This window comes from Lissotriton vulgaris, chromosome 5, assembly GCF_964263255.1.
Source record: "Lissotriton vulgaris chromosome 5, aLisVul1.2, whole genome shotgun sequence".
In the NCBI taxonomy this organism is placed as follows: domain Eukaryota; kingdom Metazoa; phylum Chordata; class Amphibia; order Caudata; family Salamandridae; genus Lissotriton; species Lissotriton vulgaris.
The window spans coordinates 1,888,100,627-1,888,126,945 of record NC_141693.1 but is presented as its reverse complement, the minus strand read 5'-3'; the positions used below and the strand labels follow the sequence as shown (position 1 = coordinate 1,888,126,945).

Sequence of the window (26,319 nt, the reverse complement as noted above, 5' to 3'; positions counted from 1 at the left end):
TGTGAAGGGTCGAGGGATTTGTTGGATTCGAGGAAGGTGCCGAGCTGACTGTTGACTGGTTTCTCAATGACTTTGGCAGGGAATGGGAGGAGCGAGATGGGGCGGTAGTTCTTAAGTTCAGTGGGGTCTGCTGTGGGTTTCTTCAGGAGGGCGCTGAGTTCGGCATGTTTCCAGCTTTCCGGGAAGGTAGCGGAGTTGAGGGAGCAGTTGATGACGTCTCGGAGATGGGGTGCGATAATGGAGTCTGCTTTGTTGAAGATGTGGTGGGGACATGGGTCGGTTGGCGATCCTGAGTGGATGGAGTTCATCAGGCGGATGGTGTCTTCAGTGGTGATTGGGTTCCAGGCGCAAAGGTTGTTGGAGGGGGGTTTTAGTTCGGAGGTAGGTGGGGTGGACTGGTCTTCGGACTGGTTATCAAAGCTGTTATGTATGTTAGTGATTTTGTTGTGGAAGAATGAGGCTAGGGAGTCGCCGAGGACTTGGGAGGGAGTGATGTCGTTGGTGCCGGCGGTGGGGTTGGTAAATTCTTTGACGATGTTGAATAGTTCCTTGCCATTGTGGGCGTTGTTGTCGAGTCGGTCCTTGAATGCTGATTTCTTGGTGGATCGGATTAGTTGGTGGTGTTTGCAGGTGGCGTTCTTGAAGGTGGCCAGATTGTCAGTGGTTGGGTTTTTTCTCCAGGCTTTCTCGAGGGTGCGACAGAACCTCTTGGATTTCTTAAGGTCATCTTTGAACCAGGGTGCATTTTTGCTACCTTGCTTGATTTGATGTTTTTTCAAGGGTGCTAATTCATCAGCGCTGTGGGTGATCCATTGTGTGAGGTTGGTGGCTGCAAGGTTTGGGTCCGATGATTTTGCAGGAGGGTTTTGGTGAAGCGAAGTGACGAGTTGCTCGGTGGTAATTTTGTTCCAGTTTCTGCGGGGAATTGGTTGTGGGTGCTTGTGGGTCGTAGTCTTTTTGTAGTTGAAGTGAACGCAGCTGTGGTCTGTCCAATGGAGAGCTGTGGCGTGATTAAAATGCATCCTTCCTGCATACGAGGTTGGCCTTGACGCACCAGATAGTCAGCTGTACTATTGGACGGTCTATTCAAGGGGATTAACGATTGGCTCTAAGGGAGAAAGGGATGACCCGCATACCACCTAGAACTCAAGTTATTTCTTGTAAAGGTCACCTACACTTCCTGAACACCGCCAGACTCCAGAACCCACTTACGGAGATAACAAAAACAACTCTTTGAATATGGCCTTGAAACACATGGATTGTCTAGATGACCCACACCAGAAACTCCACTCTGGTTAGGTGATTGGCTGCCCTTTTTCATCAAGGTCTTAGAGTTTAGCAACTGAGATTGTGTTGGCATATCAAATTGAGTAATATATGGGAGATGGCGATATGTAGTCTTCAAAGCCCTGTACACATTACCATACTGAAGGAATCCTCCTTTGTGAGACTTGGACACACCCCACGGTCACACAATTCTGGGTTTCGTTTGAACGCACACTAACAGCCATACTGGGCAGACCGAAAATAGCTGTGCTGGGTGTCCTGGAAACATGGGGAGGACTTGGAGCAAATTACATTTTATTTGGTATGGGCTGCTTGAGCCCACATAGCTATATAGTGCGTAGATGGAGATCCGCCGGTGCACCATGTATTCATGAATTGATACAGGACATGGGTCGTTGTGTCCTTATGCAAAGAGAAGTATAGCAGGTCAGAGGCACCAACGCGCTTTTTCAGCTAATAAAGTAGCACACTACTCTGGAATCCAAAGAGAATTGATTAGAGGTTGTTAGACCCGTCACCATTGGCGTGGGTCTCCCTTCCATTTTTTGCTGTTGCCTCCTGTGTTTTTTTTATGTTTTGGGCACTGTGCCACTGCTATTCAGTGCCACAGTGCAAGTGCTCCCTATTGTAAAGTATTGTATTGGATTAGTGACTCCATGATTGGTTCATTTGATTTACTTGTCAGACCCTAGTACAGTGCACCAAGTGTGCCCAGGGCCTGTAAATCAAATGCTGCTGGTGGGCTTGCAGCACTGGTTGTGCCACCCACAGAAGCAGCTTGTAAAGTGTGTCTCAGGCTTGTGATTGCAGAGCCTGTGTGCAGTCTGATACTGCCATGTTGACTGGGCAAGTGCACCCACTTGCCAGCCCCTGAACCTTCCCTTTTCTACATATTAGTCACCCCTAAGGTAGGCCCAAGGACCGGGTGCATTCTATGTTAAAGGTAGGACATGCCCTGATCTGTGTATTATGTCCTAATAGTGAATTGCAGCCAATTTCGTTTTTTACTATTGCAAGGCTACCTGTTCCCCATAGGCCAGAATGGGCAGTTTGATTATAACATCTTATACTCCTAATTGACTCAGGGAACTAGGTAGAAATTCCAGTTTAGTATGCCTGAACTCAGAATGATAAAATACATATTTTAGTGAGGTTGGTTTTAACATTCTGTGTTTGAAAATACCACTTTTAGAAAGTAGGTATTTTCTTGCCTAACTATCCAAGCCTGCCTCTGCTAGGTTGTGTATAACTAGTCTGGTTTTTGAGTGACACGGGCTGGGGGCTCCAGGAGACAGAGTGAGTCAGCACAGGGCTGAATAGACCTATCTGCATGTGGAATGGTGGGAGGAGTTACATCTGGGCCTGAATAGGGCTGTGCCTACCTTCCACAATGCTGGCTACACCTCCTGTAGTGTGTCTGAGGACCCTGGCCCACACTGTCAAAGGAAAGAAGGAATCCTGTAAACAAAGTGCTCCAGGACTAACCAGAACTGGTTTGGACTTCATTACAGACACTCTCTGCCTTCAGAGACAAAGGATTTCGGTCTATCAAAGAGGGGACCCAGACCCCAGAACTTTAGATCACTTCTGGTAATCAAGACAAACCTTTGCCAAGGAGAAGAACCAAGGAAGCTGTGTGGAGGCGACTGCCCCTGTGCTGTGCTGTTGGGGTTGGCCTGCAGTGGTTACTTTATTTGCCAAGGAAAGGAGAAAAGGAACTTTGTGTGTACTTTTGCAATCTTGAAGAGGAATCTCCAAGGCCTTGAACTGAGCTTGCCTCCTGCCTTAAGACTTCACCACCAGCTGCCCGGAATTCCCTTGCTGTGGAATTCTGCCAGCAGATAGGTGCCTGCTGTTGCTTGGGCCCTCTGAAGAGACTACGAGTCGCTGGGAGCTGGAAGCACAATGCAACAAAGAGAAGCGTGTTGCCACTGCAGCAGTTGCCGTCGCATCGCCGAAGAAGCGTGTCGCCATTGCAGCTGTTAACCATCGCATCATCGTCGAAACGTGTCGCATCACCAGAGAAGCGCGCCGCCACCCCAGAGTTCGCCGTTGTATCACCGGAGAAGCGTGTCGCAGGGCCTGTTGTGGCTCAGAAGTTACCGAGTTCGCCAAACGGCAGTCGGCATGTACTCATCACATCCAGCGTTGTCGCATCGAATCGAGACGCCATTTTCTCGCATCGCACCGGATTGTCATATCACATCGAGGAGCCATCTTGTTGCATCGCACCGGATCACAATAAGAAACTGACGTATCACTTCCTCTCCAGTATGGAACCGACGCATCACCTCTCCTGAAGCAAGGAACCCACGCATCACCTTCCCTGCGACCCTTTCCTTGTATTGCGTGACGCATCCAATGTACTTTGAGAGTAAAGTGTCGCATTTACCATCTACATTGAACGGGCCTATTTTCTACCATTTTGAAGCCTATTTTTGATTACAGTATTGTGGATTTTTGTCGTTTGGTCTTGTGTTAAGTCTAGTAAAGATTACTTATTTTTCTAAAGTGGTGTGGTGTCCATTCGTAGTGTTTTCACTGCATTACTGTATTTGTTCACAAATGCTTTACACAATGCCTCTAATATAAGCCCGTCTGCTCATGCCAAGCTACCAAGAGGGTGAGCAGGGGTTATTTTAGAAGTGTACCCCTTTACCATGACTAGAAGCAAGGGTCCTTATTTGGTGAAATGTAGCTACCTCTGCCAACTGAAGACCCTCAGTTCTAACAGTGGTGAATTAGTATAGGGAGGTATGAGATTAATTTGAGCGGTGGACATGTGAGTTTGTTATTTGGATTGAAAAAGGATAGTGGAGAGATAGAAGAAGGAAGGGTTTGCATTTATATAGCACTTATTACCCCTGATGAGGTGTCAACCCGTTTTTCGGCGGGTAACATACGACTCCAGAACCCAAACAGGATTAGTGGGGAATTAGTATAGGGAGATTTGAAATTAATTTGAGCGGTGAACATGTTAGTCTGTTAGTTGGATTGAAAAGGATAAGGGAGGGATTGAAGGTTTTTTTTAGGCTTATTGCAGTAGGAGGAGGTTTGGGATGAGTAAAGGGGGGTGGAGGGGGGAAGAAGCAGAGGTAACGGTTTAAAAAGGCTTGTTTGGGAGATCTGAGTAGTTAAAGAGGTATGAGATGATGCAAGGAGGGGAAGCGGAGGGAGCAGCCTAGCAAGGGTTATTTTGGGAGTCATATTAGTAAAATGGGGTTAGGGATGGTGAACATAAGTCATGGATCGAACCTTCTAGACCTATGTTGGACATTCCTCCTCTACGTCTTTAGAGACACTACATTCCGATACAACTTTTCCTTCTACAACCTCCTCTGGGATTGCTCCTTATATACAGTGGCGGTTTCTCTTTTAGGGCGTAGGGGCTCCACCCCAGGTACTTACGAAGTGCATCAATAACATTTTATGTTATTAAAAAAAATGTAAAAGATTCCCAAAGAACACGGGGCCCCGGGGCACTGTCTGAGGCTGCAGTCTTCTACTAACCCCACACGACTCACCATTTTCGCGCAGCTCCGCTGTCAGGTCACGTGACTAATTGCTCTGCTCTCTAGCGGCCAGGCCCAAAAATGCCTGCTATGTTTTTGCCGGGCCGACAACATCCCAGCCCTGAAGGCTGTGATGTCATCGGCTCGTCAACTACATAGCTGGAAGGCTCAGTCTCCACCCCCTGATGGCGTGAAGGTTATGTTAGCCCCGGGCGTTTTAAATGCAAGCCCGGGATCGCTAACTCTCCACGTCAATCAGGGTGGAGGAGAGCTTGTGTCACCACCCCTTTCCAACTCGTCACAGGCAGAGCGTGGTGGGAGGGACCCACCGCAGAGCGTGGTGGGAGGGACCCACCCTGTGACGAGTTGGTAAAGGGTGTGTCACCCAAGGACCGTCTGCGCAGGCTTGAGATGACACTAACCTGACTCAATGCTTCCCGCGCGCTGCACTTGTGTCAGCATTTGGAGAGAGGACATGGCAGCTAATTTACGATCCAGAGTGCAGCAGGTGGTAGTCTATGTGGTTGCTGGCTGGACTGGAGTAGGGCAGTTGAAGGAGGAAGGACTCAGCTGGCTGTGAGCTCGATCAGTTCACCAGGTAAGGCCCAGGCGGGCAATCTTTAACTTCTAGTCCAGCGTTGGCTATGGCTTTGCTGCAAGAGTGCAAGTGCAACTCAGATGTTTTAAGGTGGTGTTTTGTAATTGTTCTGTCTGAGTAAACGATGGGATGGCTTAGCTTCCAATTGCCGTTTTTGCCAATGTGCTGTGCTTCCCGCCAATGGCTCATTACATAGTCAATCTGGGGGGCCCCCTTGAGGAATTGCATGAAGCCCTGGCTTAAAGGCTAATGAAACTATCGGCCAAAGCATTTTGTCACCACTGGGCTAGCTACACGCAATAGTGATTGGCTTGCGGGAGAAGGGAAGGAGAAACCGAGAGTAGGCAGGCGAGGAGAACTCGACAGCAGGCCTCTGCACTTTGTGACACAATTTTCAGTGATAATGGGCTTGCTTCCCACGCTAGCGCTTACTGCATCAGTGCTTGCTTGTTAACTTTAATGGAGCACGTTAAATATATGTTTGTTAAGCACAAAGCACATAAATTCATTTTGTCAACATTAATCAAGGACAAGAAGCTTGTAAAAGTGCTGATGCTGCACAAAACACAAGGAATCCAAACCGAAGAGCATCTACCTCGGGCCAGCAGACCGAAGGCTCTGATGTTTGATGTTGGTACAAAGGAGAAGATTCTTAATTTCATATTATTTTGGGACTCCCGGGCTTGAGCGTGACATCTATATTTTCTTACATGTTTAAAGTCATGCTTTTTCTGATGGCACTCCAGGGGGCCTGTCGCGATCCTGTTCTGTGTGCTGATGTGAGGAGTTATAGAATCTACAGTATAGAAATTGATGCTAATTACGTTTGGTTAATTAAAGCTGCACTGTGATTCCTGCATGAAAACTTTCAAGCCCAGTACAGACATATTAATGCTGTTGCCCTTATGGTGTTATTTCACCAATTTTTATTCGGAAATAAATTGATGCTTTAATTCAAATGTTTTATTAATCATGGCATGGTATATTAGAACCAAATGAAAGAACTGCTAATTAATGTCAGATGCACTGCACGGTGGGCATTTTAGCATGACAAGTTAAGCTCTCTGTCCCTCATTACAGGTTGCTTGGAAATATATTGCTGAATTCCAAATCTCTGCGTTGTGCGGTAAAACTGCGCACTCACAAATTTTCCCAGTGCACATTTAGCCAGTTAATATCAGGCAAACTTTTAAGGGGATAACTTGTTGGAAAGATGGAACATGTGCACAAATGGGTTGCACTAATTCTGCATGTCACCACTCATTTTGAGCAGGAAAACAAAACTCAAAAGTGGGTAAAATCCTATCTGGCACAAAGCAAAGAAAATTGCTTTGTGCCATACCAGATTTTCTCCAGGTAAAATTGCTACATGAAATGTAGGATCAACTCTTTATGAGGGCTACATACATCATGTAGGTAGGATGAGTTTTGCCTTTTTTTCTTCTCCGTCTTTATAAATGAACTCTAAAATGAGCTGCAGACAGCGGATTTCGGACATACATCCCAGTTATCCGTGTTGCCGAGCTCTGCTCCGACAGCACCTACACTATTGGGATATTTTTAGTGTTAATGCATGCGCTGAAGACGGGAAAAGGTGACACAGATCCCTTCTGAAATAACGCAGGGCAAACAATGGAATCAGGTTAGGGCCCATCATCCAGGAATTAAAAACTCAGGGCCCATATCATGAACAGCTGTGAATAGCAACCTAGGATAAGCTAATATTTTATTCATAAAACAACACTTCAACAGTTGCACATGATAACAACAGAGAATATAATTATAAAATTCAAAGGTTCACTTAAAACTTTGTTATGGGGCAGTTATGGTTTCTTGTCATAAGGCAGTAATCTGTTAAAAAAAAGCCTTATAAATTCAGTGAAAAAACTGCAGTTAAAATAAGTTATGTTTCTGAAACATACGCAAAAAAACAGAATTAGCCCAGCTATGTTCCTCTATGCACACTTTAACTTGTTCTCTGCTTGTAATCATGATATCACTGGTGAAATCTCAAATGAGATCATTGATCATAACATAATAAATACATTATCGATGCGATAATATATAACACCACCAGTTACATCATTGAGGTTCTCATCATTGCACCCCACCATTTAATTATTTCTAGGCCAGTGGCAGTTCGTCCATTGGGGGCGTTGGGGCATTGCCCAACTATCCATGGGCGACCGTCACTGCTCACAACATTTGTCTGACTGACACACTAAAAAAAGAATTACGAGCGCACAAGAACAGCAGTTGAGGCCGGACCGGAGTCACAAATCGTGACGTCATCCAGTGTGATCGCGGAAGGTGTGGGAGGGCGGGCCTGCAGCACTGAGTGGCATGTGGCAGGCTGGCAGCGTCGTGGCAGGCAGCAGTGTGGTGTGCGCATTTAGGACAAGTCATTTTTATGACTTGCCCACGCATGCGAAAACACACAATAGTCCCTTCCCTCCTTCTCCTCCCCTAGCCGTGACACAGGCAGAGACTGGGGACAGTCACTGTCCAGGATCCACAGGTCGGCAGAGGTCCAGGCTGGCCAACCGATCCACCACAACAGCCCACCAGCCCGCTAGGCCCAGCTCTTCAGCAACCAGAGACGGGAGAGGAGCCGCTGGGTGGGGGAGCCGGGTCTCATTATGGGCAGTTTTAGCCCTGCTCTTTAGCCTATCCTGGCGCAGTGGCGATGTCATGCCTGCGCCAGGATTGGCTAGTTCACGCGCACGAGGATGGACTTGTGATTGGCGCCGCTGTGGGGACGTCACTGCGCCCTAGCGTGGACTGCAGAACAACAACACCAGAGTCACGAGGAGAGTGACTCAGACCTCCTGACTCGTGCCTGCGCAGGCCAGTCCAGTGTGCACCAGTTGTCTTCTCTTCGAGACATGAGACTGAGAGTCAGTCTGTGAATGTCTGAAACCGCCCGTAAGTTAAGTTTGTTTAATGGCTGGCCTGTATAATACCACTCTGCTGAGGGTGTCTCTAATCGCTATTGTTACGGAGTAGGTTGTATGCGATTATTTAATTTATTAGGCTAAGGTTACTTGCTTTATTCTGTTGGCGTGAGCATCCGTTAATTTTGTGCCATAATCTGAATGCAGATATTTTATATTTAAGCATTGTGTTTCGACGGTATATACACCAGATAGGCAGTACTGCAGATAGGGCTTGGCGGTCACATACGTTACAGTCCGAAATCATTTGTGATTTATAAGCTGAACGCCTGGTTCTTGGGTGTCTATTGGTTTAATTCTCTAGCTAAGTGCGGCCAATGCATGTGAAAACGGCAGAAGTGAGCTGTCTGGAGAACATCAAAAACGTGATTAAAACCACCACCCTGAATCAAGGGGGCATACGACAATTGTGTTAGCGCTATCAATAATATGGGCCAGAACACTGAGTGGATTTAATAACTTGTGCATATGCTGAGTGGCCAGTGTCTCCTGCAAAAATATAATGTGGGTGTTCCTCTTGTTGTGAGACAGTGTATTCTATACCTTTTGGCTAGTGTGCTGACTGGTTTGTACTACATTTGGTACTATGTGCCGAGTTCCCAACCTGGATTTATCTCAAGGATAATAGCCTCAACTTGCACAAATGTAAAGCAGGTTGAGTGATTAACATTGATTAAAAGGAGAATGAATGAAGGGTAGCTTCACAAGTGTGCTTCAAGGTTCTCCTCCCTTTGACTTCTGGGAGACAAATGGTAATTTCCACGTGCAGTCCATTAACTGACCAATCAATAAACTCACAGAGGGCTCTAACAGGTAAAAATGCCTACTTTCCATGGATCTAAAGCTTGGTAGATAATGTTGTTTCACATTCAATAACAAAGTGACTCTCTCAGTGTCTTTTAAATACTCAGACAAATACAACTCCCAAAAGATTCTGTCATTTTTGGGGTAAAGGCATAAAAGAGCAGAAAAACGTACAAAGTTGTCCAATTTGTCACACAGGTGCGGGTGCTATAATTGTTTGTGTGTTCACTCCCAGACATGATATATTTTCTTCCCCTCTGAGCTTTTATTTTTAGGAACGCATTATCCACGCCTGGTACACTATGCGTTATTCCTATACCTGATATGGATGTGCACGTCTCACTGTCTGTTTCCATTTTACTCTCTTCTTCTACATCTGAGGCTAACTCAATCTTTTTTGGGGGCTCGTTCACCGTATCTTGGCAACTCTCTTTTTATCTCATCTGAATCTTTCTCCGTCAGTCTCTCTCTCTCTGAACCTCTCTTCAACTCTGCTTCCCCAACTCTTGCTCACTTCCTTTCTCCTACTCCCGCTCTTTTCCTTTGCTTTCTCTCTCTTGCTAACTTTCACCATTGTTTCTGTTTGAAGCTCTACTTCACACTTTTACTCTCTCCCTTTCTTTCTCTTGCTCTCTCTGTCTCTGTCTCCCACATGTAGACCCCATGGGCCTTGGAGAAACAAGGTGGTTTTGGGGCTCTGTTAGATGGCACCACAGGCAGACAGAAGCAGAGCGTAGCTCTTTGGGAATGGTAGGGTGGCAGCCTTGGAGGGCAGCCTCTTCAAGAGTACCTTCAAATTAAGCTTTTGGAGTTACAGGGTTTTGAGGCAACACCAGACAGGAATAAAACAAGTGCTGGACTTCAGTGACAAGCAGGAATGAACGACAGCTCCATAAACTAGGTACTTCTGCAAACAATGTTAATCCCTAGCATTTGATAACTTTGTTTTGTTTAAGAATTGTGACACTGAATGAGAGCATGAGATATGAGTGCACCTGATGATGCTCTGATTAAGGCAAATGTTTTGATGTTTTGATCCGGAACATAGAGGTGTTTTGTTTTGAAACTGAGTGTAGCTTTGGGGCTATTGTGACATAAAGCTGTGTTGATTGGGAGTGAGATTATCATACAGTAGAGGCCTAAAGGCCACTTATAATTGCCAGGAGGTGTAACAGTTCATGATTATGCTGAGCTATCGATGTGTTCTGTGACATATACTAATGTGGCTATGGCAATCAGCCTTGAGAATCAATGAAGTATAGGCGTAGAAATGGTGAGTTGCAACATCAGGTCTGTCTTTTAGCTGTTGTCAGAAGAGCCAGGCAACCTTTACCAATTAGGCATTTGGTTTGAGAGGCTAATTTATTTACCTTAGTTCCTTTCCAGTTCTGAAGCAGTAAATTACCCCACCTTATGGATAGTATGGTGAAGCAACTGCTTCTGATTAACTCTTTGTCAAGCTGTCTTGAGGCAGGGACCCATAGTATTGAGCCCTGCTGGTCTGTGCTGCTCGTGTGCTCTCCTCCATTATCGGACTCTTCACAGACTGCTATGCAAGAAATATCCCAGTTTCACCTTATGCATACTGTACCTCTCTGCGGATCACTTAATCCAAGTGGTTGTATCTTTATCCCTCCCTACTGTGCGTATCCCCCTGACATTTCATGTTATTATCCTAAAATGTGCTGTAAATTTGAACGGATTATGAAAAGTATTGAGTCATTGGCTGTGGAGACTTTCCTGTGTTGGAGTGCCCAACCCCACAACCTACTAAGCGGCCCTATTTCTTTGTGTTTTGTTGCTGCTGTGGGACCCTCTCTCTCTTGCTCTCTACTGGCTTCAACTTAAATTCCCAACTACATACCCAAGGACAAACGTAACTATTCTTCTGTTCAACAAACTGTTTAAGGTGATAACAAAATTCATACCACATCTCACCAGAACTAAGCTTGAGGTACTAGAGCTTAATGTTTCCTCTCCTGTGAACTTTAACAGCCCTTTTCATATTTAATATACCATTACATTTGGGCTGGGGGGGGAGGCAGTAATGTTATTTGGTAGGTATCGATATGCAATAGATAGTCTAATGTTTGTACATTAGCCCCTATATTCCCAATAAACAACGCTCCCAAGAACCATGGAGCTTTAAGTTGTGCCTTGAGTCCAGGACCTACAGCAACCAAAGCGTCTCCTATCACATTTGTTTTATCATTATCAAGTAATTTGTGGAGTAACTGCCAGATGAGATGGTGCCCTCATCGAGTTGAGGACTTTGAGTGATTATTATTTCAATGTTTCAGATTTGGACTCTGTGGCTGTTGAAATTCGAAGTTGATTATTCAAGGTAGCCACAGTGGCTATGGCTTCTTTATGAACTTCTACTAACTGCAATGCCTTAGGGTATTTTTGAATGCTGTTATAAAGCTCTGTGGTTGAGCTACCTATGTTATATGACAGCTCTTTGATAATGTAATACCTGCACTTTCACAATTGCTTTATTAACCTTCCTGCTTTCTCAAATTTGCTTAAAAATGCACAATTTTTTCACTATTTTTTCAAAATTTTCTCGGGGGGAATTACCCCCGAACCCTCCTTAGGGGGTTCGGGCTCGCTCGCTTCGCTCGCTCGCTACGGTGCAGTATCATTATCACTTTACGTTCCACCACTTTCAAATGTCACCACCCGCCACTGCTTATGTATTTGCTGTGTGTGCTGTAAGTAATCTTTGAAATTTCTTTTTCCGCTTTCCCTCTTCTGTGCAGTGCCAGGGTGTTATAAGTTTCAGGTTACAAAATTCTCACATTTTACTCACAGACACACAAACACAGGTCAGCATCAATACAAAATAGCAGTAGTGTGTTGGAAAAGAGTTCTGTTTTAAAGCTTTACAGACTCCAGTCAGTTGTTTTGCACAGCGACGGTGTAATATGCACCGTTGTTGCTGTGGTCCGTCTTCCTGAATCTGCTTAATATGAGTGGGGCTGCAGCACCTCCTTCGCCCCTAGTTCCAGCGCCACTGGTGATGGGAAGAGAGTGGAGGTCTGTACTGTGAGTGAAAGGCCTTGCAGATGGTAGCGAGTGTGCAAAGCTTGGAGGGCTGAGCAGAGAGTGGGGTCTGTACTGAGAGTAAAGGGCTGTGCAGATGGAAGCGAGTGTGCAAAGCTTGGATGATTGAGCACAGAGTGAAGTACTGTGCAGATGGAAGGCTAGTGTGCAAAGCTTGGATGATTTAGCAGAGAGTGAAGTACTGTGCAGATGGAAGGGGAGTGTGCAAAGCTTTGATGATTGAGCAGAGAGTGAAGTACTGTGCAGATGGAAGGGGAGTGTGCAAAGCTTGGATGTTTGAGCAGAGAGTGAAGTACTGTGCAGATGGAAGGGGAGTTTGCAAAGTTTGGAGGGCTGAGCAGAGAGCATGGGCTGTAATGTGAGTGAAGGGCTGTGCTGGTGGCAGCGAGTGTGCCAAGCTCAGATAACTGAGCAGATAGTGGGGGCTGTACTGTGAATGAAGGGCTGTGCATATGGTAACGAGTGTGCAAAGCTTGGAGGCAGAACAGAGATTGGGGGTTGTAAAGTGAATGAAGGACTGTGCAGATGGTAACGAGTGTGCAAAGCTTGGAGGGCTGAGCAAAGAGTGGTAAACTGTGCAGAGAGTATGCCCAGAGGTATGCAGATAAATAAGACCTCTTCTGGGAGTGTAGGACAGTGTGGAAGGTGAGGCTACTCGGAGTGCAGCTCTCCCGAGTGGGTGTGCAGAGACTGGAGCCCTGTGCAGATGGCATCCAGAGAGTGTGGTTGTGCTGGGAGCGGAAAACTGGTAAGGGTAGATGCTTGAGGAAAGAATGTACTGGGAGTGGAGGAATGTGACCCGTTCTGGAGGTGGTAAGCTGTGTAAAGTGTAGCTGTGCTGAGTGAGATCGACGTGGATTGTACAGAACTGTGCGGGGGAGGAAGGAATATGCATGAAGTGGCAGATATTGTAAAGAACTGGGCAGAGTTCAGTGCTTCAGGGCAGCCTGTACGGGGACAGCTGGGCAGAGTGTATCTGTGCCTGTAAAGCGGAGGGGGTTTCACATAGTAAATGACGTCTCTGAAGTAGGCACAGCTGAACAGCTCTGTTTTCAAAATACAGTGTGAAAATGTGTTTCCACAGAGCACTGCCTTAACTTACCATCAAGGACATGGGATAGCACCAGTCAAGCTGGCTTTATGATCCAGCTCATGGGCTCTACATGGAGTGTATAGAGTGGAAAACTGTGCTTTCACAGACAGTGAATGGGTGTTTTGACAGGTTGTATTCCAAGGAGCTCTATGGACCAGACACCACACAGACCCAGCAGCACTGCATACCACAGAACTGATACGGATCCAACCAGCAGCACATGTCCCAGCAGTGGGAGAGATCACAGCAGTACTACAGACTACAGCAGTGGTACAGATCCTATCAGCAGGGAAGGCCCCAGCAGTGATACTGATCCCACCAGCAGTTAAGTGGCAGAGACCACAGCAACACTACAGACCCCGGCAGTGGTACTGATCCCACTAGCAGTGAAGTGGCAGAGACCACAGCAGCACCACAGGCTCCAGCAGTGAGACAGATCCCACCAGCAGTGAAGGCCCAGCAGTGGCGGAGACCACAGCAGCACTACAGACCGCAGCAGTGGTACTGATCCCACCAGTAGTGAAGGCCCCAGCAGTGATATTGATCCTACCAGCAGTTAAGTGGCAGAGACCACAGCAACACTAAAGACCCTTGCCCTGCTCGCTGCCATCGCCCCCCAGCCTTTAGGAGACAGGACTTAGGGGTTCTCAGGGTTTCACTGAGTGCATCTCGTCCCTCCCTTCTCAGGGAGCTTGAGGACAACGTAGCCCAGTTTGCTGATTGGATTACAGGTTCGGTAGCATTGCTGCCTGCCCCGTGTCAGTCCAAGCTGAGGAGAGAATCCCCCTCCAAGCCCTGGTTCTCTCCTAGGCTGAGGACTCTGAAACATGAGTGCAAAATAGCCGAGAGAACCTGGCGGGCCCAGGGTTACTGCTCTGCTGACAAGATCGCTCTCAGAGCAAAACAAAGGCTTTACTATACAGCTATTGGAGAAGCCAAGGGACACTATTATGCCACTCGTATTGAGCGTGCTAACAACAACTCAAAGGAGATCTTCTCCATTGTTCAAAGCTTCCTGGCTCCTAGCGCTCAGGTGGCTGCCACTCCCGTCTTAGAGACCTGGTGCAATTCCCTAGCGGCCTTCTTCAAGGATAAAATATCTAGTATCCAAGCGTCGCTCTCCATCCATCCAGGGGGTGGTGTCTTTCCCACCTATCAGTAGGGTTGAGCCACTTTCTACCTACTCAGATTTTGGGCTAGTTGACTCTGCTAGCTCCCTCAAAATTCTGATGGCCCTTAAGTCCGGCTCACCCAACGATCCCTGTGCCGCTAGGCTTCTCTCTGACCTGGCTGATACCATTAATACAGAGGTGAACCTCCTGATTAATAAATCACTCTGTACTGCCTGTGCCCTCGGCCTGGAAACATGCCCTGATCCTTCCGCTGCTTAAGAAGCCATCTTTGGACCCTTCTGCGCCTAAGAACTATCGCCCTATTTCGCTGCTACCAAGTTTGGCGAACGTTTGCGAGAAGGCTGTCACTTTCCAACTTACTAAGTTCATCAAGGAGTCAAAAGGGCTTCATCCGGCCCAGTCGGGATCTGCCTTGTTGGAGGTTGCCGAGGCAATTCGGGAGTGTCTTGATGCCGGCGGGAGAGCAGCGCTGGTTATGCTGGATCTCTCGGCGGCTTTCGACACTGTCCCTCATGCCATGTTCCTCAATCGCCTCTCAGCTATAGGCATTGTCGGCAAGGCATGGCACTGGATTAGCTCCTTTATTGAGGGCCAGCAGCAGCAAGTTTGGCTCCCTCCGAATGCCTCTTCGGCCCTGCCAGTGCCTACGGGAGTGCCACAGGGTTCATCACTTAGCCCCCTTCTTTTCAACTATCTATGTAACCCCGCTGGTTTATCTGGCGGAGTCACTGGGGGTTAAGGTTATGGCTTACGCCGATGATACCCAGCTGTTGTTCACCTGGTACAAGGCGGATGACGCGGTGGGATGGCCCAACACTACCTATCCTTTGTTTTTCACTGGCTTTACAATTCTCAGCTGAAATGTAAAAAAGGGAAGTCGGAGGTGTTGGCTCCATCCCTTTGGATTTCAGAGAGAGGCTTTGGCCTCTGGGTTCTCCACGGCCCTCTGAGAGAATTGGCGCAGTGAAAAATCTCGGCGTATGGTTCGATCAAAACTGGAACTTTGTGACGCATGTGAAGAAATTGGCCAGCACTTGTTTTGGTATACTTAAGAGCCTGAGGAAATTTCTCCCTCTCTTGCCGAGTACGTCCAGAGAAACAGTGGTCCGTGTGCTTATTTTGTACCGCTTGGACTACGCTAATGCCCTCTTGGTGGGCTGCTCGGGGTCCCTGGTCAAAAAATTGCAGGTGGTGCAGAACTCGGCGGCCAGACTCCTTTTGGGTCTCTCTCCCAGAGACAGTGTTCGTTCACATTTGCGTGCACTGCACTGGCTGCCTGTTGATTCTCGCCTGAAATTCAAAATGCTGACTATTGCTCATCGGGCCCTGTATGGTACCGGCCCCTTATACCTACAAAAGAGATTTGCCTTCTATGTGCCTGGGTGTCTGCTCCGGTCCTCTGCCAAATGGTTGATGCAGACCCTGAAGTTTAAGCGCCAGGGACTTGGCGGCAACTCTTTTGTGCGTCGGGCTGGCATGGCCTGGAATATGCTGCCTTTAGCCTTGCGGACCACTCAAGAACCATTGATTTTTAAAAAGAAAGTCAAGACTCTGCTGTTTTAATTCAGACAATCGGACATTCTTTCCCCACAGGAACTAGCGCTGGGACACTTTGAGTAGCTGTGCGCTTTAGAAGTTCAAAATAACATAACCCTAGCAGTGGTACTGATCCCACCAGTAGTGAAGACCCAGCAGTGATACTGATCCCACCAGCAGTTAAGTGGCAGAGACCACAGCAACACTACAGACCCCAGCAGTGGTACTGATCCCACCAGTAGTGAAGACCCCAGCAGTGGCAGAGACCATAGAGGCAATACAGACCGCAGCAGTGGTACTGATCCCACCAGCAGTGAAGACCTCTGCATTGGCAGAGATCACAGCAACACTACAGACACCAGCAGTGGGGCGGATTGTCTGTTTTCTCTCCAAGAGCTGCTCTATGGCCTGAAGGGCTCTATTGCCAAAAGCAGGACAAATACCAGAACAGGAAAAAACAAGAATCCATCGTTCTTAGATTAGAGAGCATCTGACATCACACATTAAGATATACATGATATCAAACGAACGCACAAAGATACTGTTAAGGGCAGCGTATTACAAGCACGTCTGCAACTGGAACAAATGTAAGAGAATTAGGAAGTGGCGAATCAACAAGGACAGTCTCTAGTTACCTGCAAATCTGCGGGCCCATCTCCAGTCTAGAAGAAACAGATAGGAAATAAAAAATAGTATAAACACAAACAGAAAATCTCCATTTACAATCAGGGTGTACAAATAAAAAGGCACAGTTCAATTGGAAATATTCTGAAAACGAGTGATTTTCCCTTACCTGTGCCCATCCTCCAACCTCAACCCCGACCGTTCACCATCCTTTAGTCAAACCCTAATCCTCACTAATCTGTAAACGTAATCTAGTCTAATCTAGTCTAACTATATTGCTAAGCATTGCAGATGTTGTGCATCATATATAAGTGTCTGAGGAGGAGCACACAGATTCTATCAGGACAAGGCACTTCACTCTCAACCCTCCATCCTTCTCCAGTCAGTCTGAGCAAACCTCCAAGTGGTTTCTAGAATCTGGTGCAAGAGCAACGGAGACAGACCCTTCACTGCCACACAGAAATAACCTCCCATTGGATAATGCCCCTTCCCCAAGTTTCATGAGCTGCAGAGCAAAAGATATATATTTTTTCTTTAATTTCTTGGGCTTAACCCTACCACATAGGATTCTCATTCGAAATGTTTAAGAGATGTATCCTGCCAATCAGTATAAGTGACGTCTGTGGTGTTAGACCTTGGAAAAAGTTCCTCCTAAACAAAGAAAGGCCAATACAACCTCAAATGCATAAAACACAAATGTCTAATTCTTTGCGGCTAACAACACAGTTGATGGACAGAATGTAGAACAATGTCATACATTCACCCCAGTACAAGGATCTGGGCCTTAATCCATCGTTTTCTTGCACTCCACACCAATCTGGGTTAGACACTGGCTATATGCAAATCAGCTCTGACCCTGTGCCTCATGGCAACAGTCCAGTCCGAACTACCAAGCCATGTCTTTCCCAGACCGGAATCAAGCATCCAAGGACCGGTTTCTTTGCGGCTGACAGTGTACAGATAAGGAAAAATACAAGGGATACTCAAATCCAATGGGATGTTCTTCCATACAAATGGTTGGTTTGAGATGAGCTCCGTTAGAAATTAAGTCTGAACTGCATTTAGTTTTGATTTTGGAAACTCTACGAGAGTAAACGGAAGGCCTACTTGAAGCCAATTTTAAAGAAAATGGGCTTTAAGCAGTGTATGGTAGCACTATCCTTTTAAAAAAGACTCCAATGTCCTTTGGTTTGCTTCTCTGTAGCAACTTTCCCATGGGCTTGCATGAGAAAAAGGAAGGGGATGCCATGTAGTAAATTGAGTTTGATTAGCAATCTCAATGTAACTAGACCCATGATCTGAAATGTTTTTTTCTATATTTTTTATCTCTTTTTTGTCTTTTATACACTCTCATCTCAGCTTAGGATTGTGAAGAAATATTCGGAATTTTAAATGATAATACTTTGTAATAACATTTTTATAGATCAATTTGTATGTGCTTTTATAGATATTTTTTAATATGAACGAATAAAGATGATGATGATGATGATGATGAAGTCTCGATGGTTCTGCCTTTAAGAGCTTCCTGAATTGTAAACGGTTGGGTTCAGCTCTCAAGGAAAGGGAGAAGGCATTCTACAATCTGAAACCGTGGACCCATGTTTCATCTCTTGAATTATCATTGATGGGTAGGACGTACAGTTGCTAATTGGAGGTGTCTGCCTGAGTTATACTTTGGGGCCAATATCTGTAGGTATTCCGAGCCTTTACCCCTTAAGGTGTTGTGTAAGATATGGTCTTCAAAGAGCAAATGTTGGCGGTAATGATTGGTATACGTACTACATTCACTAAAATAAAATTCAGCCAAAACGTAAATCTTCATGATCTATGGGACATTTCTCCAAGAACCTTCCAAGCTAAGTTCTGGCCAGACAAACTGGGGTTCCCTCCTTTCCTGTTCCCAATGTTCCGGACCTGGGATTTTAGCCTAACCAAGATCACACCCTATTGTCAGGTTAATAAGTTATCCTCAGTGTGCTTTAACCTAAGGAGAGCATGGTGAAGATTCTGCTTGCCGCTCAGACTAGGCCCTAGGTAGTGCGAGCAATGATTGTGAGTCGACACGACTAAGGTAATTCTTTGTTTTTGGCCTCTCCTGATGTCTTCATTCATCAACTTCAGCTGGATTTAAAACACTGCAGCCCATCTGAAGCTGAATTTACCTAAATGATCTTCTGCTTCACAAGTATTAAGGACCCTCTACTGGTTTCAAAGCAATATGCATTGTGTTTAAGGCATTTTATCAGACTGGTCCTCAGTATCCGCAGGACAAGTTCTATCATTATGTTCCAAGCTGCTGCTTGAGATCTGCTGAAGCTCGTCTTCTTTTGGCTTCCAAAACTCTGCCGGGCACATATATGAGGTCGAGCTTTTCTGTTGCAGCAGCAGCCAAGTTATGGAGCGCACTGACCTTGTACCTTAGAATGTATGGCTCCATGTTTGCTTTTAGGAATGCACTAAAGACCTAGTTGCTTCTCAATTGAGTCACTCCTATTTTCTAGTAAAGACAGCACAAGGACACCTAATCAGTACTACAGCGCTTTATAAATGGACATTGCATTACATTACAGAGAACATTGAATACCTCATGTTGCTTCTCCCAAAAGCACCTAGAAAGGTGAACTACACAAACAAAATAAACATACATGAAACAAGGTACCTTTTTATGTACTTTTTTATGTACTTCTAGGGGAGGTAGCATATTATACATTTTTTTGATGTCCTGGGTAAGATAAGTATGAAAGTATATGAAAATGTATTTCTTAGGTAGTGTTTGAGAGGCCACAGTGTCTCTGCCCACCTGGTCATTTGACTGACAGATTATCCAACTGTCCTGGTCCTGTTGGAATGTTTTAGAACAATTCACCCGGTTGTGGGGGCAAGAATGTCATAAGACACCAGAGCAGACCAGGACACTGGCCATCTTCCTTCTTTCACCCATTGTTGTTCTTCATTGGAGGCTAAGCTCAGGCTCCTTAAACCCTCTCAGAGCCTGAAGAAAATGTTACTTACCGTTTGTAATGATTTCTCAGGTGGATACTTTATCTATCTGTAGATTTCTCACCTCATGAATCTTCCCCAGGTGCCACAATGGCTCTGGAAAATTTGCAACGGCTCTTCCACACCTACAGGTGGTGCCATTGCTTCAATCCAACCCCCAGATGTGATGCCATTATGTCCCATGCAGCGCCACACAGTGCTTTATATCAGCTCTTGTCTTTTTTTCCTCATGCTCTTAGAGGTGGAGGGAATCTGACAAACCACAGTGCAAAAATAGCCTTAATATCTTTAGCCCGCACAGTAACCACTCTTCAGAGTGAAAAGGCAAGCAGCGTGATAAGAAATCTACAGGTGGGTAGTGTGTCTATGAGAAGGGTTATGTTACTTACCCTGTAAGCATCTATTCTTGGCATGTAAAGCTGGCTGTAGAATCACGTTTTGCATACTCTTGCCATCTAGTGTTGGGTCTGGGTGTTTGCAAGTTGTTTTTCTTCGAAGAAGTCTTTTCAAGTCACGGTGTAAGGTGACTCTTCCTTTCGGTAATAGTATGCATGTGCATTGATTCTATTGTTAGATTGTTATCCCGCAAGAGGGTGAGAATGGAGTAAGTAAGTGTAGTACAGAGATTTCCATATGTATGTAATGTGAATAATAAGAACTGCAACAACCACAGGTGTCCGGGGAGGAGAGAGGGCACATGTCAATCTACAGCTCTACATGCCAAGAACAGATGCTTACAGTGTAAGTAACATAATCCATTCAAGGCATGTGTGCTGCAGATACACATGCTTTGCATAGATTGTATAGCAGTATTCTCCCAAGTGGTGGCTAACCAGTGGGTGTTGCAGTTGTTTGAAAAAGTGTTTTTAGCACTGCTTGTCCTACAATAGTTTGTTGATGTGCTAATACACCCACACAATAATGTTTTAAAAATGTGTGTGGTGTAGACACCTATTTTGCTAGTAGAATGTGCTCTAGGAGGTATAGTTAAAGTTCTTTTAGCTTTAACATTGCAAATTTGAATGAGTTTGACAATCCATCTTGAAATACCTGATTCAGAGATAGGATCTCCTTTATGAGGTGGAGCAAATGCAACAAAAAGTTGTTTTGTTTTACGAAAATCCTTTGTTCTATCGATATAGTAAAATAGTGCTCTTTTGACATCAAGTGTGTTTAGAGCCCTTTCTGCTACCAAATCAGGTTGAGGGAAGAACACAGGTAACTCAACTGATTGATTAATATAAAAAGCAGTAACTACATTTGGAAGGAATTTTGGATTTTTACGAAGAACCACTCTATCTGTATGAAGTTGAAAGAAATGTTCTTTTAAGGTTAATGCCTGTAGCTCACCTGTAGCCTTAGCAAAGTAATAGTAATTAGAAAGGCGACCCATGAGCCTTGTGAGAACAATGTTAAGGTTCCAGATCGGTGCAGGTGGTACCCTGGGTGGTATTATCTTTTTAAGGCCTTCCATAAAAGCTTTAATTACTGGAACTTTGAATAAGGATAAATATTGTCTGTTTTGAAGATATGTGGCTACTGCCGCAAGGTGTAGTTGAATGGATGTGTAGGCTAAACCAACTTGTTTAAATGCAAAAGATAACAAATAATATGTTATATAGAAGCATCTAGTGGATCAATTGCGTTATCATTACCATATATTACAAACCTTTTCCACCTTGCTTCTTAAAATGCTCTGGTGGTAGGTGTACTTGCTTCCTTAAGAACTGTCATACAATCTGGTGGTAGATTCAGGTATCCAAATTCTATGACGGGAGCCAGATCACTAGGTTGAGTTCCTTGGGTTTTGGAGTCTGATTTCTCCATGGGTCTGTGTGAGAAGGTTGGAAGTGAGGTGCAGCTTTTGGGTGGAAACACTGACAGGTGTAGCAGTGTGGGGAACCATGGTTGACGAGCCCATGTGGGAGCCACTAAAATCAGTGTGAGTGATGTCTGCCTGAGTTTCCGAACCAGAAATGTAAGGAGAGGGAGAGGGGGAAAAGTGTAAGCAAATATCACCTACCAGTTCATCCATAGGGCATTGCCTTTGGATAGATGATGTGGGAACCTAGAGGCGAAGTTTGGGCATTTTGATTTCTCTGCTGTGGCGTAGAGGTCTATTTGTGGGAACCCCCATTTTTGGAAGTATGGAAGGAGAAGCTGGGGATGAAGTTCCCATTCATGGACTTGTTGCTGCATCCTGCTGAGAAGTTCGGCAAACTGACTGTGCATGCCTGGAAGGTGTTCTGCCAGAAGATTAATTTTGTGAGGTATTGCCCAATGCCAAATGGTTTGAGAGAGGTGTGACAACTGTAGAGAGTGTGTTCCCCCCCTGTTTTTGTACATAGTACACAGCTGTCAAATTGTCCGTCCGGACTAGGACAACCTTCCCTATCAGATGAAGCTGAAAACTTTTTGTGCTAAAAAGACCGCTAGGAGCTCCAAGTAATAGATGTGCAGACTCTTGTGTTTGGTGTCCCATAAACCCTGAATTGATAGATGCTGGAGATGGGCACCCCAACCTGTGAGAGATGCATCTGCTGTTAGTATGACATGTGGAATTGGGTCGATGAATGACTGCCCTTTTGATAGGTTTTGTGTGTTCCACCACTGCAGAGAGTGATGAATGCGGCTGTCTACCAACACTAGGGGCCAGATGTAGGTAATTCTATTTTAACGATTCATAAATACCGAATTTTACCGATTCGGTATTTATGAATCGGTAAAATAGAAGCTGGGAGATGTAGGTAGATTTTAAATTTCAATTACCGAATCGGTAATAATCGGTATTTACCGATTCTGTAATTACAGAATCGGTATTTCCCATTGATTCCTATGGGCTTTGAAGCCCATAGGAATCAATGGGAAATACCGATTCTGTAATTACAGAATCGGTAAATACCGATTCCAGCAAGGGTGCAGGGGGTGTCACTTTGACACCCTCTAGCACCCCCAATACAGGCATGTGTGCCATGTGGCACACAGACATGCCCTAAGGGCATGTCTGTCTGTCACATGGCATAGGTGTGCATGCACACATGTGCATGCACACCTGGATTCGGTATTTTACCACCCAATTGGATTGGGTGGTAAAATACCGAATCTGAAAGGCCTTTTGGACTCAGAAGAGTCCCACCTACATATGGAAGTTACCGAATCGGTAAAAATACTGATTCAGTATTTTACAGATTCGGTAAATTTACCGATTCGGTAAATTTACCGAATCTGTAAAATGATGCCCCTACATGACGATTCCTAAATACCGGTCGGTAACGGCTGAATTCGGCCGTTACCGACCGGTATTTGGGCTCCTACATCTGGCCCTAGATCTGTTAATTGACCTTGTGATTGATTTCACTGATATGCTAAGCATTCCTGAAGAGGGCGCATGTAAAATCTTGCGTGAGGCACTATCGCAATGCATAATGCCATCATCTCTAACAGTTGCATGAAAGTTTTGACTGGTAGGTATTCGTTGCTTTGAAACTGCAGTAATAAAGTTTCAAAGTTTTGAATCTGGCTGCACTGGGAGAGGCTAGAGCTGTATGAGTGTTTAGTGCTGCTCCCAGATATGGTTGCAGTTATGAGGGTTGAATATGGGACTTTTGTGCATTGACTCTAAATCCCAATAGATGGAGAAGGTTTAAGGTAGCCTGAGTGTATTGTAAATAATTTTTCTGTGTGTTGGCTTTGATAAGCCAATCGTCCAGTAATGGGAATACATGACTTTGTTGTCTTCTTAAATAAGCTGCTACTGCTGCTAGACATTTTGTAAATATTCTGGGTGCAGTAGTCACTTCAAATAGGAGTTTTGTGTGTGTTTCCTAAGGTTTCGAATAGGAAATCGTCTAGTGCTTCTTTGTGTAAAGGCACTTCATGGTAATTGGCTGCCCTAGCCCTTAATTCCTGAGATGCAGCACTGACATCAGGAGGGGAATGTGTTGCTGGATATAGATCAGGGTCTGTATCTTAAGGTGGATCTATATTATAGTCATCCCATGGATCAGGTAGTGGCCGATTATAATTGTTGTCATCCTCTGCTATATCAGGATTTGTGTTAGGAAAACCTAATGGTGTACTGTGTAGATGATCTGTATCTGGTACATTGGGCATTGGTGAAGAAGGTGGAGGTGTTTGAGGAATGTTAAGAGGGCATGGGCCATGTTCTTTTTCTTTTTGAGAGGGATTCTATATTCAGTGTTGCCTTTCTTTTTGAAGGTATTACTCGTTAGCTGTTATGTGTCCAGTATCAGTATTTATATGAATTTTCTTGTGTTTGGGAGCCAACTTTTCGTTCATTTTTTCCAAAATTGGCTCCGGTGACTTTACGGGAGCGCCTTTTTGTTTCGATAGTGATTTACTGCTATAACAAATCTGAGATATTTGCGATGTGCTGGGTGTATAGGAATATGGAAGTATGAGTCCTTTAAGTCCAGTATGGACATAAAGTCGCCTTGTTGTAGAAGTGGAAGCACTTGCTGAAGTGTAACCATATGGAAGTGTTCAGACAGTATGTATTGGTTTAAAGTTCTGAGATCTAAGATTGGTCTTAGAGAGCCATCCTTTTTGAGGAATAGGAAGTGAAGTGAGTAAACTCCTGATCCTTGGTGTTGTAATTGAACTGGTGCTATAGCTCCCTTTGTTAGAAGAGCTTGTACTTCTTGTTTGAGGAGCTGCTGGTGTTGTAGCAAGTGTTTTTGAATGCAAGGTGGAATATCGGGAGGATTGCTGGTACGTTCCAGGTAATAACCATATTGGGTAATATCCAAAACCCATTTGTCTGATTTTATTGATTGCCAAATGGGAAGAAACTGTTGTAATCTTCCCTGACAGGTGATGAATGGTTTGGAGGGGGATACTAGCAAGTCACTGCTTGTTTGTGGACAGGGAGGTGCATGTTGGTGTACCTATACCTCTCCCTTTAAAATTATTCCCTCTATATCCACCCTTGTAGAATCCTCTAGAGAGGGAGGGTAGTTTGTATCTTCTGTGAAAATGTGGCCGCATCTCTGGTGTTAGTTTTGGAGCCTCCTCTGTAAAAGGAGCAACAAAAGGAACCTCTGGTAGAAGCAGATTGAAGTGCTCCCAAAGATTTTGCCACATAGATATCCTTTTTCATCTTTTCAAGGGGTTGGTCTATTTGAGGCCCAAGGAGGTGTTCCTTATCAAAGGGTGCATTAAGAATGGTTTGTTGAACTTCGGGTTTGAAACCAGAAATTCTGAGCCATGTATGTCTTCTAAGCAGAATGCTCGTGTTGATTCCTCTAGCGGCAGTATCTGCAACATCTAATGCACACCTGATAGAGGAATTAGAAATAAGTTTCCCTTCCAGCGCTATTTTCTGTCCCCTCTTTTTGTGTTCTTCGGGGAGATATTGCAAAAATTCTGCAATGATTCTTCCATCTCATCCCAGTGAGCTCTATTGTATCTGGACCACACACCTTGCGTATTAGCTATACACCAACGGTGGGCTGATTGAACATCTACTCTCCTCACTGATGCATCTATTAGTTTGGATTATTTATCTGGAGGTGGTGCCTCTCCAGATGTTTGTGAATGTGCCCTCTTACAGGCATTAGAGACCACTAAAAATCCAAAGGTAACTGGCCCCTAATAAAAACTGGGTCACATGGTGGGGGAGTTATATTTTTTGTCCACCCTAGGTGTTAGTATACGTGCTCTAACTAGGTCTTTTAACCCCATCGCTGCGGCAGTTATTTTTCCCCTACGCTGCTTTTTTCTAAAAGCCGCGTTAGATGACGAGCTCAGCTCGTCATCCGCACACGCCCCCCGTGGCTGATGACGAGCTGAGCTCGTCATCAGCATCGAAGGGGTTAAAAATCATTAGTATGTCTCTTCATACCTTTTAGAATAGGCAACATTTGTTTTGTTTTGTGTGTGTTTCCTAAGCTTTCGAATAGGAAATCGTCTAGTGCTTCTTTGTGTAAAGGCACTTTCTGGTCATTGGCTGCCCTAGCCATTAATTCCTGAGATGCAGTACTGTCATCAGGAGGGGAATGTTTTGCTGGATATAGATCAGGGTCTGTATCTTAAGGTTGATCTATATTATAGTCATCCCATGGATCAGGTGGTGGCTGATTATAATTGTCGTCATCCTCTGCTATATCAGGATTTGTGTTAGGAAAACCTAATGGTGTAATGTGTAGATGATCTGTATCTGGTACATTGGGCATTGGTAAAGAAGGTAGAGGTTTTTGAGGAATGTTAATAGGGCATGGGCCATGTTTTTTTTCTTTTTGAGAGGGATTCTATATTCAGTGTTTGCCTTTCTTTTTGAATGTATTACTGGTTAGCTGTTATGTGTCCAGTATCAGTATTTATATGAATTTTCTTGTGTTTGGGATAAACTTTTCTTTCATTTTTTCCAAAATTGGCTCCGGTGACTTTAAGGGAGCGTCTTTTTGTTTAGATGCCAAAATGTTTTGGAACCGAAGGGATATCATCCTGACTCGGGCCCAAGCCGGAAGGCTTGACTTGCTGTTTCGGTGCTGAGCCGGAAGACGGGGCATTGTAATCAAGTCTTGGTGGCTACCATGGCCTGATGGCAGTGGTGGCCCAATAGCCTTTTGTTTAATGGGCCCTGGTTTGGTGGGTAAAGGGCAGTGGCGGCTCGCAGAGGGAGTGCTGTGGGGCAGTGGGTTTCGGTGGGGGAGGGGCGGGGTAAAGGGGTAGAGGAGTGGGACATACGACG

The 26,319-nt window shown here is 45.1% G+C and overlaps 1 protein-coding gene across 1 annotated transcript in view; it reads right to left on the bottom strand.

Moving 5' to 3' along the window:
• LOC147717631 (E3 ubiquitin-protein ligase TRIM39-like) overlaps positions 1-26,319 on the bottom strand; it is a 246,110-nt gene that overhangs the window by 60,376 nt on the left and 159,415 nt on the right. Inside the window, exon 6 of the mRNA XM_086924425.1 lies at positions 16,619-16,645. Coding sequence (XP_086780551.1) covers positions 16,619-16,645 — 27 coding nt within the window. The remainder of the gene's footprint in view (positions 1-16,618; positions 16,646-26,319) is intronic.